Source organism: Anastrepha obliqua, chromosome 6 (genome assembly GCF_027943255.1).
Source record: "Anastrepha obliqua isolate idAnaObli1 chromosome 6, idAnaObli1_1.0, whole genome shotgun sequence".
In the NCBI taxonomy this organism is placed as follows: domain Eukaryota; kingdom Metazoa; phylum Arthropoda; class Insecta; order Diptera; family Tephritidae; genus Anastrepha; species Anastrepha obliqua.
The window spans coordinates 32,327,489-32,342,826 of NC_072897.1; the positions used below are offsets into that span (position 1 = coordinate 32,327,489).

The 15,338-nt window shown below is 38.6% G+C and overlaps 1 protein-coding gene across 1 annotated transcript; it reads right to left on the reverse strand.

Annotated features, from left to right (window-relative positions):
- Nucleotides 1-333: 333 nt before the first annotated feature.
- On the reverse strand, nt 334-5,667 carry LOC129250310 (uncharacterized). Its single transcript, XM_054889944.1, has one exon. It carries the CDS (start codon nt 5,665-5,667, stop codon nt 334-336), a length of 5,334 nt encoding a protein of 1,777 aa, XP_054745919.1.
- Nucleotides 5,668-15,338: the final 9,671 nt, after the last annotated feature.

Below are 15,338 nucleotides of genomic sequence, written 5' to 3' on the forward strand. Positions count from 1 at the left end.
ACCCTACAAGCTATTAATAAGTTTTATTATTTTATTTACTAATTTTTATTTTAAAGTTATGTACAGTGTACGTTAACTTTTTCTGAAGTATTTTTCATATGATTTTTGTTTTTATTATTACTTTGAAACTGAATTTAAATTTATGCTTTTTAAATCATCTTGTGCTAAATGACTGAACTCTAACCTGTAAATAAAGTACAAATTTTTTTTATTCAATCCAAATATAAATACATTTTTTATACTTTTTTAATGAATGCATGCAGTGTACGTTAACTTTTTCTGACGAGTGTACATACAGGTGTTAGAGTGCATGAGAGAGGGCAAGTGCATCGTTTATGTTGGTTGCGCTGACTGCGCTGCTTTCTGCATAACCAAACATCCTCCCCCCGTTGGAAGACTCGGGCTTTCAACCTCATCCTGTTTTGGCAATGGGCATAGCTTTCGGACGGCTCTTCGGATGACTCCATTTGCAGTCTTTAGTACAGCGACACGTGCCACACGATCTGATCCATATATTAGTTCAGTGACTCTTGCTAGGGGCCACTTGAGAGGAGGCAGATTTTCGTCCTTTACTAAAACTATGTCGTTGATGCAGAGTTCGAAATTCTGTGTGCGCCACTTTGAGCGCTGCTGCAAGGTAGTTAAGTACTCCTCACGCCAACGTGCCCAAAATATCTGCTGGTAGTATGATACGCGCTGCCATTGATCCAAACGATTAAAGTTAATCTTCGTGACATCTGGTTCAACGTAAGTAGAGATAGGAGCAGTGCCAATGAAGTGAGCTGGAGTTAGAACGTCTAAATCAGCCGGATTCTCTGAAAGTGGAAACAAAGGTCTTGAGTTAATAATTGCCGCTATGTGGCAAATAAGTGTGCGCAGTTCATCGAAGTTTAATAATGACGAGCCCACCGAGCGATGAAAATGATATTTCGCAGTTTTAACGGCCGCTTCCCAAAGCCCACCAAAGTGTGGAGAGCGAGGTGGAATGAAATGCCATTCTATGGTATTGGCTAGACAAAATTCATGAACTGCTTGCACATGATTATCGCTCAGGAATAAACGTTTTAATTCTGCCATCTCATTCTTAGCGCCCACAAAGTTGGTTGCGTTGTCCGACCATATACGAGTGGGGCGACAACGCGTTAGGATGAACCGCTTTAGTGCATTTAAGAATGCCTTCGTTGATAAGTCTGCTACGAGCTCCAAGTGCACAGCTTTCGTGGCGAAACATATGAATATGCAAATGTAACATTTTATGGGCTGCTTGTTGCGTATTTCGTTTTTATAATGGAATGGTCCACAATAATCGACGCCTGTGACCATAAATGCATAAGATGAGTTTACCCTATCTTCCGGAAGATCAGCCATAATATGTTCCGCTAAGTGCGGTTTAGCTCGAAAGCATAGAGTGCATTTGCTGACAACGTTCGAAACAGTTTTTCGTCCGCCAATAGGCCAATACTGCAGCCGAATGTATGCTAGTAGGGAACGAGGACCCGCGTGCAAATTGCGCCTATGAAAATGCATAATGATTGCCTGAGTGACAGGATGACGCCTCGGCAGTATGACTGGATGCTGCGCCTCGAAGTCGAGAGCTGAATTTTTCAGTCGTCCACCCACACGAAGCAATCCACAACTATCGATGAACGGTGAGAGCGACGCAATGCAACTAGATGCCTTCACACCTTGACCGGCTTGAAGGAATTTGAGATCCTCTTTGAAGTGAAGCCTTTGGATGGTGCGCAGGAGTAGTTTTGTGCCACGGCGTATGCAATCAACAGTCAATCCAGAAAGCCACAAGCGATTTTGGAACTTATAAATGTAACCAAAGACATGCTGTAATTTTTCAAATGAATTTATGAATTTACACCTGAGTGTTATGTCGACGTACTCAGATGTCGCAAATAACACCCTTTTGCGCATTTCTGGAAGTTGACTGACTTGACTGCAAGGCTTTGGCCAATTGTTTTTATCTTGAGCTAAAAAATCCGGTCCATGCAGCCATAGAGATGAGTTAATGAGGTCGTTAGAGGTTGCACCTCTGGATAAAATATCAGCTGGGTTAAACTTCGTAGGAACGTAGCGCCATTCCATACCCGCAGTCAACTCCTGTATAGTGGCTATGCGATTAGCTGTAAAGATTTGAAATCTTGAAGGTTCGTCGCGGATCCAGGATAACACCACCGCCGAATCAGACCAACAATAATATCGACACGAGAAAAGTTTCATTTGAGCTATTTCATGCATGAGTTGCGCCAACAGGGAGGCACCGCACAACTCCAGCCTTGGAACCGTAAGAGTTTTTAAGGGCGCTACACGAGATTTTGAACATAGCAGTTGCGCCTGGTTTCTTCCTTGACTGACTGACACGACGTAAAGACAAGCTCCGTATGCTTCGATGCTGGCGTCACTAAAACCATGAATTTCATAGGCGCCATTCTGCTGGATTGACAAACGGGGAAACTTTATTTGCGGTATGCGGCCAAAATCTGCACACAAACTAAGCCACGATGAATGTAGTGATGAAGGCAAACTTTCATCCCAGTCAAGCCTTTCTTTCCAGATTTGTTGAAGAAAGATTTTGGCCTTCGAAATAATAGGGCCGATGAGACCGAGTGGGTCATAAAAACGAGCAATAGTTGACAAAATGGACCGCTTGCAATGTTTTGATGAAGGCTGCATTGGTGAGAACGCGAACAATAGGTAATCTGATGCAGGATCCCAAGTTAAACCGAGTGTTTTAGTTATATCGCTTCCATCGTCGAACTTAAGTAGTGTTTCTCGATCATCAGGTGGTATCGTCTGCAACAATTCAGTATTATTGGAGCACCACTTTCTTAACTTGAATCCTCCTTTTGCCAGCAGCTTTGTAGTTTGACTCATAATTTCCTTGACTTCTTGAATGGACTCACCGCCTGTAATAAGATCATCGACATAAAAATCGCGCTTTAATATTTTTGAGCCTATGGGGTAGACAGTTTGTTCATCAATGGCTAACTGGTGCATCGAACGAATTGAGAGGAATGAAGCTGGTCTTGTACCATAAGTGACTGTGTCAAGTTTAAAGACGTTGACCGGCTGCTGTGGGGAGTCACGCCACAAGATGCACTGCAGATAACTATCGGGCTCTGAGACTCGTACACAACGATACATCTTACATATGTCACCCGTCAAAGCGATTGGAAAGGTTCTAAACCGAAGCAATGTGTTGAACAGCTTAGGTTGGATGGTGGGTCCTGTCATAAGCAAGTCGTTCAACGAGTATCCAGAAGATGAAGCCGCAGAGCCATCGAATACAACGCGGAGTTTTGTAGTTGTGCTCTCTTCCTTCAAAACACAGTGGTGTGGCAGAAAGTATTTGCAATACCGCAGATTGTTTTTAGTAACCAGTGACATATGTCCTAAATTCAAATACTCCCGTATGAATGCTGCATATTGGGCCTTCCGCTGTGGGTGGCGGTCCAATTTTCGCTCTAGATTAAGAAAACGACGAAACGCTTGTTGATAAGAGTCACCCAAGAGGTCAATATTAAATTTTGCTGGTAGCCGGACCGAATAGTTCCCTGTAGACAAACGCAAATAATTGGCCTTAAAATGCGCCTCGCAGTCGAACTCTTCCTTGGAGTATGTGGCGACAGATTCACAGCAACTTTCAACCTCCCAAAATCTACGTACTAGTTGATCGATTTGAACATTGGATTCGTAACCTATGTCAAGTGATGACTGTGCGGCCAATATCGCTCCCCTTTGCCGCTGCGATTCACCACCTGTTACAACCCATCCTAACCTAGTTTTCTGTAGGCACGGTAGACCGTGAGCTAACTTTATTTGTCCAATGCATAAGAGATCATAGAAGAGGCTGGCTCCAATAAGCATGTCTATTCGTTGCGACTTGAAAAAACCTCGATCTGCTAAACAAATGTTCGACGGTATTTTCCATTTAGAAATATCCAAAGTAAAAGAGGGTTGATTGTCCGTTATGTTAGGAGCAACCAACGCTGTAATGCAGGTAGAGTACTCTGAGTTTTGAGACTGAATATTAATATTGACAGTCAAACCATCAGAGGCGAAGTTTGCATTACCAAGACCCGATACGTAGGTGGATGACTTGGTTTTTCGCAACTGCAGTTGATGAGCAAGACGAGACGTAATAATATGCAACTGCGACCCTGAGTCGAGCAGTGCACGACATGGTACCCATGTACCTGCGCTGTTCTTAACGTTGATGACAGCAGTGGCTAGAAGCACAACATCAGGACTGAGATTCTGAGCAGATGTGACAATTGACGTTGTTCGTGAGATTGCAGCCAAGGTGTGGTGTGCGACTGAAGTTGAAACAAGCTTAGAGGTGTTTGGAGGTGCTAATTGGGAGGATGCTTGCACTGAAGATGCAGGACCTTGTGACGACATTAGTGAAGAAGAGGAGTCGATATGTAGCAGACTGTGGTGCTTGGATCCACACGTACGACATAGACCAGCATTGCACGTTCGAAGCTGATGGCCTTTTCTGAGGCAGTTTAAACACAAGGCAAGCCTTTTGACCTCCTTAAGACGGAGTTGTGGAGATAAATTTAAAAAAGGGGTGCATGAATATACAGCATGGTCTGTGTTGTCGCAAAAAACACAGCCATTGGTTGAATTGTTTGTATTGTTAGTAGCAATAAATGATTTTCTACCATGGTTAATAGTTCCACTATTTTTTCCCACCTGAGAGCCACGAGTATACGCTGCCATGGAATGTTCTACATTCTCCAGCCTTTGACAACGCTTCTCCAGGAAACTTGTAAACTGCTCCCATGAGGGTATGAGATCTAACGGCGCAGCTTCCTCCCAATTTGCCTGCGTGATACTGTCGACTTTTTGCAGAAGAGTGTGTACGATTATACACCCCGCTATTTGCTCCGAAGTCCCCATGGTGCGTAGGGCGCGCAGGTTTGCATTTACCTTGTCGGATAATTCACGAAGCTTCACCGCTGAAGAAGTGTCCACCTTTTTGATGCCCATAATCTCAGTGATGTGTGCCTGAAAAATAAGACGCTTATTATTGAATCTTTTGTTAAGCAAATCTAGAGCCACAGAGTAGTTGTTGCCACTCATCTCCAACGAACGAATTGCATCCAGAGCTGGTCCCTTCAGATTTGAACGCAGGTGCTGCAACTTCTCGACATCCGTGAGGTCCGGATCCTTGTCTATAACGGTTGAAAACAAGGAAAAGAAATCTGTGTATTCCGTATATCCTCCACTGAATGTAGGCAGTCTGAGCTCAGGCAAACGTGGTCGACTTTGCAAAACAACTGTTTGCCCTTCCAAAACCGGATCGTGCCGCATGGTTGAACAGGATGGCATTTGAGATTGACGTTTATGAATCTCACGCCGTATACGACACCGAAGTAAAAGGAGTAGCTCTTCAAAATTTGAACGCAGAGCTCCGCCGATTTCGTCAAAATTGAGCTCCTCTAAGCTGTCATGAGCCAAGTTAAACGTGCTGGAAATATGTTCGAGGCACTCCAACCGTACCTTTAAATCTACTTCGGTGAATGAATTAATTTTTTCGCCTTCGATTGCCCGTTCAATCGATTGCGCTTGTGCATAAATTGATTGCGCCTTACGTTTGTAAAAAATCACCATATCCTCAGGTGACAACCGAGAAGCTTCGTTTGTTGCCATCATACAAAATATTAAAAACGTATTAACGAAAAATAATATATTTATACTATATATATTAAAATTTTATGCGCGGGTTGAAGTTAGCAGTATATACCGTTTGAGGTTAGCGGTATGAGCAGGTTGAAGTTAGCGGGATATACCGTTGGAAGATAAAACTACCGGAATACCGTATGAAAATAGAGTTTTTATTGTTTTTTTAAGTTCGTACATATGCTACTTTAGTTATGTACGTGTGCTTCTGTACTTCAACTGTATTTTGCTTTATTTATTTCAACTGTATTTTTTTTTTTTTTTATTTGTTTCAACTGTATTTTTTATTTTATTTATTTCAACTATTTTTGTTTTATTTATTTCAATAGATTTATTCCACGAGAATTTAAATAGGATTATATTAATCGCGATCACGTCGGGGTCACCAAAATGTGTAGTCAACGAGCATTTTCGTTAACTGTTCTTTCAACGAAAAGAAAAACACGCTATTCCGAAAAATACAATTTATTTTATATACATATATATATACATATATTCGAAGTTAAGGTAAATAGAAAATTACGGCACGGCGCCTCGAATTAATCTGCGCGACGTGGTATACGATCCAATTGCGACTGACTTTGCCCTGCAGTTGGGCGTAGATATATACTTGCTTTGATTGCTGCGCAGAGCAATTTACAAAAGTTTGTGTATATGTACATACAGGTGTTAGAGTGCATGAGAGAGGGCAAGTGCATCGTTTATGTTGGTTGCGCTGACTGCGCTGCTTTCTGCATAACCAAACAAAATATTTAAAACGTGAAAAATTTAAAGACGACTTGTACATCCAATAACATACCAAATTACAGATACAACATAGCTTAACTCTGCGACTCCCAACACCAGGGATCCTCCAGAGTAGAAAAGCCCTCCTTCCTAAAAGGAGTAATATTAATATAACTTAAAAATAACATACGGCTTGTACAGCCAATAACGAAATACAGCTGCGATTCACCACCTTTGGGGGGACCCTCCAGCTTTGTAATTAATAAAATAATAACTCTAATAATAAAAAAATTAAGTAAATCAAATTTAGAATTTTTCAAAAAAAAAACTATATTAATCGAACTAAACAAAATGATACGTCCAAGTATCCTCTCAAACCCACGTTCCCAAGCCCCCGCCATCTGCTCCAAATTCTTATAGACCAGTTGTGAACAACAATCCCGAACTAGAGCAATTGAAAACTACCATTGTGACAAGGGTAATTAGGGAAGAAGGACGGCAGCACCTACAGTCGATACTACATCCCAACTCCAACTTGACAAACGCGACGGACGAAACGATAAGATCAGAACATCGAGGACAACTTTCGGATTTAGATAAAATACCGGATATAGTCCGCAGCCTGTGAGAATTCACTGGGAACCCAGGAGAGTTCGTTCCTGGAAAAAAAGTGTAGACAGAGTGTTAAAAATTTACGAATCCCTTAGAGGTACCCCAAAATTCTACGGAATCCTGTCCGTTGTCCGGAACAAAATTGTTGGTAATGCCGACATAGCATTGGAGTCGTACAGCACTCCCTTAGACTGGAAGGCAATATCCAGATGCCTTACTCTATACTATGCCGACAAGAGAGATGTCACCACCCTTGAATGTCAATTAACGTCTTTGATCCAAGGAAATGGAACTATTCATGAGTTCTATCAAAGCGTTTACACGCATCTACGCGCGGGATAAGGACTTCTTCGGACACTCCGGTGTACACAAAATTTTACCCTTATCCTGTAGGGATGAGAGAATTTGTGAACAACGAAATTCAATGACTGCTAGAAGATGGCATAATAAGGCCATCGCGTTCCCCCTACAATTCTCCTGTATGGGTAGTTCCGAAAAAATTAGACGCGTCAGGACAAAGAAAATTCAGGCTAGTAATTGATTATACGAAATTAAACAATGTTACCATAACCGACAGACATCCAATACCTGAAATAAATGAGATTATCCCGCAATTGGGAAATAATAAATATTTCTCTTTACCTGACTTAAAAAAAGTGGATTCCACCAAATCCCCTTAGAGGAATTCGATATAGATAAAACAGCCTTTTCTGTCAATAATGGCAAATACGAGTTTACACGACTCCCATTTGGGCTGAAAATGCGCCCTCTATTTTCCAGCGAGCCTTAGTTGATATTCTAAGGGAGCACTTTGTGAAAATTTGTTACGTCTATATTGACGACATAATTGTGTTTGGTGAAAACGGAGAAACGCACGTCCAAAATATTGAAAAGGTCTTTCGTACCCTCGAAAACGCAAATATGAAAGTGCAACTGGACAAATGCGAATTTTTTCGAAAAGAAGTCGAATTTCTAGGCTTCGTTATTTCACCAAATGGCATTAAGATAAATCCTTCTAAAGTTGAAGCGACTGGAAATTTACCATGTCCAACAAATTTGAAAGATTTAAGAACTTTTCTTGGACTTTCAGGATACTATCGCCCCTTCATCGATGATTACGCTAAACTAGCGAAACCCCTGACTTCGCTCTTAAGAGGGGAGGATGGACGCGTGTCCAAAAACGCATCTAAAAAAAAAACGAATTTAAATTTGATAGCGCAGCAATACAAGCCTTCAACAAAATAAAATTTTATCTTGCTTCACAAGAAGTAGTATTGGCACACCCAAACTTTAAACAGGACTTTCACCTCACCACTGGCGCATCTAACTACGCATATATATTTCACGCTCGTTAAGCAAAGCAGAGGAGAATTACGCCGCAAAAGAAAAGGAAATGCTGGCATTAATATGAGCACTTAATACGTTTAGAAATCACTTATATGGTTCACCAAAAGTAGTAATATTTACGGATCACCAACCTTTGACGTTTGCATTGAGAAATAAAAACAACAGCGCGAAAATGAAAAGGTGGAAATGTATCCTTGAAGAGTACAATTATGAACTCAAGTACAAACCCGGAAAAACCGACGTAGTTGCCGACGTAGTTGCCGACGCACTCTCCAGACCTCCAAAAACGGGGTGTAATGCACTCTCGACAGTTACTTGCCATAGCCACGACAGTTCTTCACATGACCGAATTCCCAGCGTTGAAGTACCCGTTAACGTATTTAAAAATCAAATTCTTTTGAATGTAGGACCAACATCTACATACCAGAAGATCTCATAATAGAAGAAAGTATAAAAACAGAAGATGCAATTATGGGCAGGATACAAGAAATGTATCCAATCCATTTTAGAAATTACAAGACAAGTTTCATGCAAATCCTGATACAGGATATTATCAATGATCAAGGCCAAGAAGAAATTATTATCAAAACTCATCGAAGAGGGCACCGAAATTGTTGTGAAAATGAAATCCAAATCTTAGAAAAATACTTTTTTCCAACTATGTCCAAAAAGATAAAAAAAGATAATACAGAAATGTTCAACATGCAACGAAAATAAATACGATCGACACCCCAGTAAACCAGAGCTAGGTGAAACGCCCATACCCCAATATCCTGGACAGATTTCGCATATCGATATTTACATCACCAACAGAAATATAGTATTGACAGCAATAGACAAATTTTCAAAATACTTAAATCAAGAGCAATAGAACATGTAAAAGAACCTCTACGCGAACTGCTCTTCCAGTTCGGCGTACCCGAATCAATAGTAATAGATAAAGAAACTTCCCTTCATTCGGCGACTATAAAATTTTTGCTCGAAGATAATTAATGAACTTTTTAATAAAAGATTAAGTAACATAAATCAGATGACAAATTTAATTCTAAACGCTATAAAAAACAATAATATAATGATATAATCGATGAAATTGCAATAGATTTGCAAAGTAAAATAAGATTAATTAAAGATGAATTCATAAACATAAAATATGCCATACAATGGGCAAAAGGAAATATTCTTAATACTGTAATTTTAAATAAAAATGAAGTAAAAATCGGATTAGAATTATTGAAAATAAATGTTTTAAGTAAAGAAATGTTAATAATTTATATGGTAAAAACTCCACTTATAAAAAGCGAAACCTTTAAGAAAATTATATTAAGACCAGTAAAGAAAGAAAATAATATTTTAATAAACTTTTAAAAAATAAATATGGTATTCATAAGCCCTGCGGAAAATACAACGATGTATCAATATGTAATAGAAATAACTTGATAGATTTAAGCAAAGATCAATGTATAATTAGAATATTAGAATATTAAGTAGTTTGAATTCGAGCTGTTCCACGATGTCAAGTCACCAAATGCCTGCCATAGAAGAAATACAGCCAGATGTAATACTGCTAAATAACTTTAATGAGAAATTAGAGATTAATGATGCAATCCAAGATATGAATGGAACTCATCTACACTAATACTATAAAGAGGAAAACCTTGTTTGTTTGGTTGTAATGAATAGGCTCAAAAACTACTGCACCGATTTTAAAAATTCTTTAACTATTCGAAAGCTACATCATCCACAAGTAACATGGATTATATTTTATTTTGCAAATAGGGCTCGAGATATAGGTCAAAACGTGGACCCGGGTAACCTTCGGACGTGTATGTACAATATGGGTATCAAATGGAAGCTGTTGGTGAATGCTTTAATCCAGAGTATTTTTCATGCCGCTCCGTGACTATGGTCTTGAGATAGAGACCCTAGAATGTGTTTGTACAATATGAATATCAAATTGAAGCTGTTGGTGAATGCTTTAGTACAGAGTATTTTTCATGCCGGTCTCGAGATATAGGTCAAAACGTGGACCCGGGTAACCTTTGGTTGTGTATGTACAATATGGGTATCAAATGAAAGCTGTTGATAAGTGCTTTAATACGGGGTAATTTTCATACCTATTGATGACTAGGGTCTGGAAATATATGCCAAAACGTGGACCCGCCGTGACTTTGCACCGAATTAAACCAAACTTACACACATTGTTAAGGAGGTATTGAAGATGGTTTACGTATAGTTTGGATACCTATTGGTAGATAGGGTCTCGAGATATAGGTCAAAACGTGGACCCGAGTAACCTTCGGATGTGTATGTACAATATGGGTATCAAATAGAAGCTGTTGGTGAATGCTTTAGTTCAGAGTATTTCCATCCGCTCCGTGACTGGGGTCTCGAGATAGAGACCAAAACGTGGACCCTAGAATGTGTTTGTACAATATGGATATCAAATGAAAGCTGTTGATAAGTGCTTTAATACGGGGTAATTTTCATACCTATTGATGACTAGGGTCTCGAAATATATGCCAAAACGTGGACCCGCCGTGTCTTTTCACCGAATTAAACCAAACTTACACACATTGTTAAGTAGGTATTGAAAATGATTTCCGTATAGTTTGAATACCTATTGGTAGATAGGGTCTCGAGATATAGGTCAAAACGTGGACCCGGGTAACCTTCGGATGTGTATGTACAATATGGGTATCTAACGAAAGCTGTTGGTGAATGCTTTAGTACAGAGTATTTTTCTTGCCGCTGCGTGACTGCGGTCTCGAGATATAGGTCAAAAAGTGGACCCGGGTAACCTTTGGTTGTGTATGTACAATATGGGTATCAAATGAAAGCTGTTGATAAGTGCTTTAATACGGGGTAATTTTCATACCTATTCATGACTAGGGTCTCGAAATATAGGTCAGAACGTGGACCCGGGTAACCTTCGGATGTGTATCTAAAACATGGATATCAAATTGAAGCTGTTGGTGAATGCCTTAGTACAGAGTATTTTTCATGCCGCTACGTGACTGGGGTCTCGAGATATAGGTCAAAACGTGGACGCGGGTAACATTTGGTTGTGTATGTACAATATGGGTATCAAATGAAAGCTGTCGATAAGTGCTTTAATACGGGGTAATTTTCATACCTATTGATGACTAGGGTCTCGAAATATATGCCAAAACGTGGACCCGCCGTGTCTTTGCACCGAATTAAACCAAACTTACGCACATTGTTAAGTAAGTATTGAAAATGGGTTTCGTAAAGTTTGGTTGTAATTCGGAGCGCTGGCAACGGGTACAGCGTTCTTTTGAACCAGCCATAATGTTGCTTACTTTTTTAACGCCTGGGGCGGAACTGAACTGTCAAATTGACAGTGTGAGTTATAATGTGTCAATATTTCTTTCTGATTTGGATGCCATAAGGAAAAAACGTAAGTGCAACATGTAAAAATTGTTTGTGAATTTTTTTGGAGTGGATTTTGGAACAGTGAATAATTTCTTACGAAATTTGAGAATTTAATGTGAAATCCGAATGAAATTATGTGTTCGTGGAAAAAAAAATTGTTTTCGTTTTTTTTGTTTTAAATATAAATGGATAATGGTTAAAAAAGCTCCAATGCTTAATAAAACATATAAATTGAAACGAAAAATTCATGGATGATCAGGAAAAAAGACGATTGTTTCTTAGTTATTCATATGCGTTGATTTGAAATTTAAAAACAATCTTCTTTTTTCCTGATTTTCAATTTATATTTTATATTTACTCAAAAACAAATAGAAAAACAAAAAATATTGTTTATGCCAAAGCGCTTGAATAAAGAATAAAGAAATAAATAATATGAAAATCATATATTTTCTGTTCTAAACCATATCTATTCTATTTTAGTGTGCCCAGCGAAGGGGGCCGGGTTTGCTAGTGTTATATAATTTTATAATGCGACAGTAAAGATTAATAGCCAATCATACAGAAATCGTGTGTCACAACCACTTGAACCAATACCCGCAATTCTGCAACTAACTCTATCCGCAAATAAGCATACAGATTTATTATCGTAAGAAGTTCTAAAAGAATTACACCTTAACAACACGGAGAGAATTAATTTTTTGAAAAAGATGACATTTTCTATTGGAACACTTACACTTGTAATAATCCTAGCATTGGTGGGCATATCAAGTATTCTTCACAGACGTAAATCCATCAAGATTGAATACGTTGAAAAGAAACAAGAAGTTCCATCTGAGATAAAACAATAACTCTATTTAGTAACGGCAACAAACCCCCGGCCTTTGTTAAATTCAGCGATCTACCTTACTTTAAAGACCGAGGACGATCATTTTTGAGAGAGGGATAGTTAACACATCTAATGTTGCAACAGCGGAGACACTGCAAAACAACGCTTCAAATAACCTATGACGACTGTATCCCACGGGTTAACGACACCACACGCGCAACAATAACAGATAACGCTGGGTTGGCCAAATTCAAGATTTTCCCAGCACATGCAGGTTCAACGTGACTTGACCAAAATTTAGGTGTTAAGTAGAAGTAAGAATTATTGTAAAGTTAGTCTTAAACTGACATAATAAAACTAAAGACATGGACTTCGAGTCCACGGTTATTTTTTAAAATATAATTAACAAAATAAAATATTAATTGGCGCTCGAGCAGGGACCGGGTTAAATTCTGCGAAAGTGAAAGTGTTAAATCGAAAGTTAATACGTGCGAAAAACGACTAGTGTACCGCGACGTTTAATCAGGTGCAACACACACGTTTGATTGCGGCCAGCCACCTTACAAAAAAATTAGCTGCAGTGCCACCATCAAAAAAAGCGGAACCGGTCAGGTGCAGGAAAGGTGGCCCCCAGTAGCGCAAGCAAAGAGGAAGTACAGAGTACTAGCCGCCTGTCACCGAGGATGTCACCTAGGATGTCACCAAGGATCCTGTTTATTATGTAATAGTTATTAAGTATTGTAAAATTTTTTTTTGAAAATAAAGACGGCTTGTACAGCCAATAGTAAAGTAAAGTATTGCAAAATAGGAAAAATATTAGAAACAAATATTTAAAAGAAGTGGGAAAAATCTATTTTCCAGCGAGCCTTAGTTGATATTCTAAGGGAGCACTTTGTGAAAATTTGTTACGTCTATATTGACGACATAATTGTGTTTGGTGAAAACGGAGAAACGCACGTCCAAAATATTGAAAAGGTCTTTCGTACCCTCGAAAACGCAAATATGAAAGTGCAACTGGACAAATGCGAATTTTTTCGAAAAGAAGTCGAATTTCTAGGCTTCGTTATTTCACCAAATGGCATTAAGATAAATCCTTCTAAAGTTGAAGCGACTGGAAATTTACCATGTCCAACAAATTTGAAAAATTTAAGAACTTTTCTTGGACTTTCAGGATACTATCGCCCCTTCATCGATGATTACGCTAAACTAGCGAAACCCCTGACTTCGCTCTTAAGAGGGGAGGATGGACGCGTGTCCAAAAACGCATCTAAAAAAAAACGAATTTAAATTTGATAGCGCAGCAATACAAGCCTTCAACAAAATAAAATTTTATCTTGCTTCACAAGAAGTAGTATTGGCACACCCAAACTTTAAACAGGACTTTCACCTCACCACTGGCGCATCTAACTACGCATATATATTTCACGCTCGTTAAGCAAAGCAGAGGAGAATTACGCCGCAAAAGAAAAGGAAATGCTGGCATTAATATGAGCACTTAATACGTTTAGAAATCACTTATATGGTTCACCAAAAGTAGTAATATTTACGGATCACCAACCTTTGACGTTTGCATTGAGAAATAAAAACAACAACGCGAAAATGAAAAGGTGGAAATGTATCCTTGAAGAGTACAATTATGAACACAAGTACAAACCCGGAAAAACCGACGTAGTTGCCGACGTAGTTGCCGACGCACTCTCCAGACCTCCAAAAACAGGGTGTAATGCACTCTCGACAGTTACTTGCCATAGCCACGACAGTTCTTCACATGACCGAATTCCCAGCGTTGAAGTACCCGTTAACGTATTTAAAAATCAAATTCTTTTGAATGTAGGACCAACATCTACATACCAGAAGATCTCATAATAGAAGAAAGTATAAAAACAGAAGATGCAATTATGGGCAGGACACAAGAAATGTATCCAATCCATTTTAGAAATTACAAGACAAGTTTCATGCAAATCCTGATACAGGATATTATCAATGATCAAGGCCAAGAAGAAATTATTATCAAAACTCATCGAAGAGGGCACCGAAATTGTTGTGAAAATGAAATCCAAATCTTAGAAAAATACTTTTTTCCAACTATGTCCAAAAAGATAAAAAAAGATAATACAGAAATGTTCAACATGCAACGAAAATAAATACGATCGACACCCCAGTAAACCAGAGCTAGGTGAAACGCCCATACCCCAATATCCTGGACAGATTTCGCATATCGATATTTACATCACCAACAGAAATATAGTATTGACAGCAATAGACAAATTTTCAAAATACTTAAATCAAGAGCAATAGAACATGTAAAAGAACCTCTACGCGAACTGCTCTTCCAGTTCGGCGTACCCGAATCAATAGTAATAGATAAAGAAACTTCCCTTCATTCGGCGACTATAAAATTTTTGCTCGAAGATAATTAATGAACTTTTTAATAAAAGATTAAGTAACATAAATCAGATGACAAATTTAATTCTAAACGCTATAAAAAACAATAATATAATGATATAATCGATGAAATTGCAATAGATTTGCAAAGTAAAATAAGATTAATTAAAGATGAATTCATAAACATAAAATATGCCATACAATGGGCAAAAGGAAATATTCTTAATACTGTAATTTTAAATAAAAATGAAGTAAAAATCGGATTAGAATTATTGAAAATAAATGTTTTAAGTAAAGAAATGTTAATAATTTATATGGTAAAAACTCCACTTATAAAAAGCGAAACCTTTAA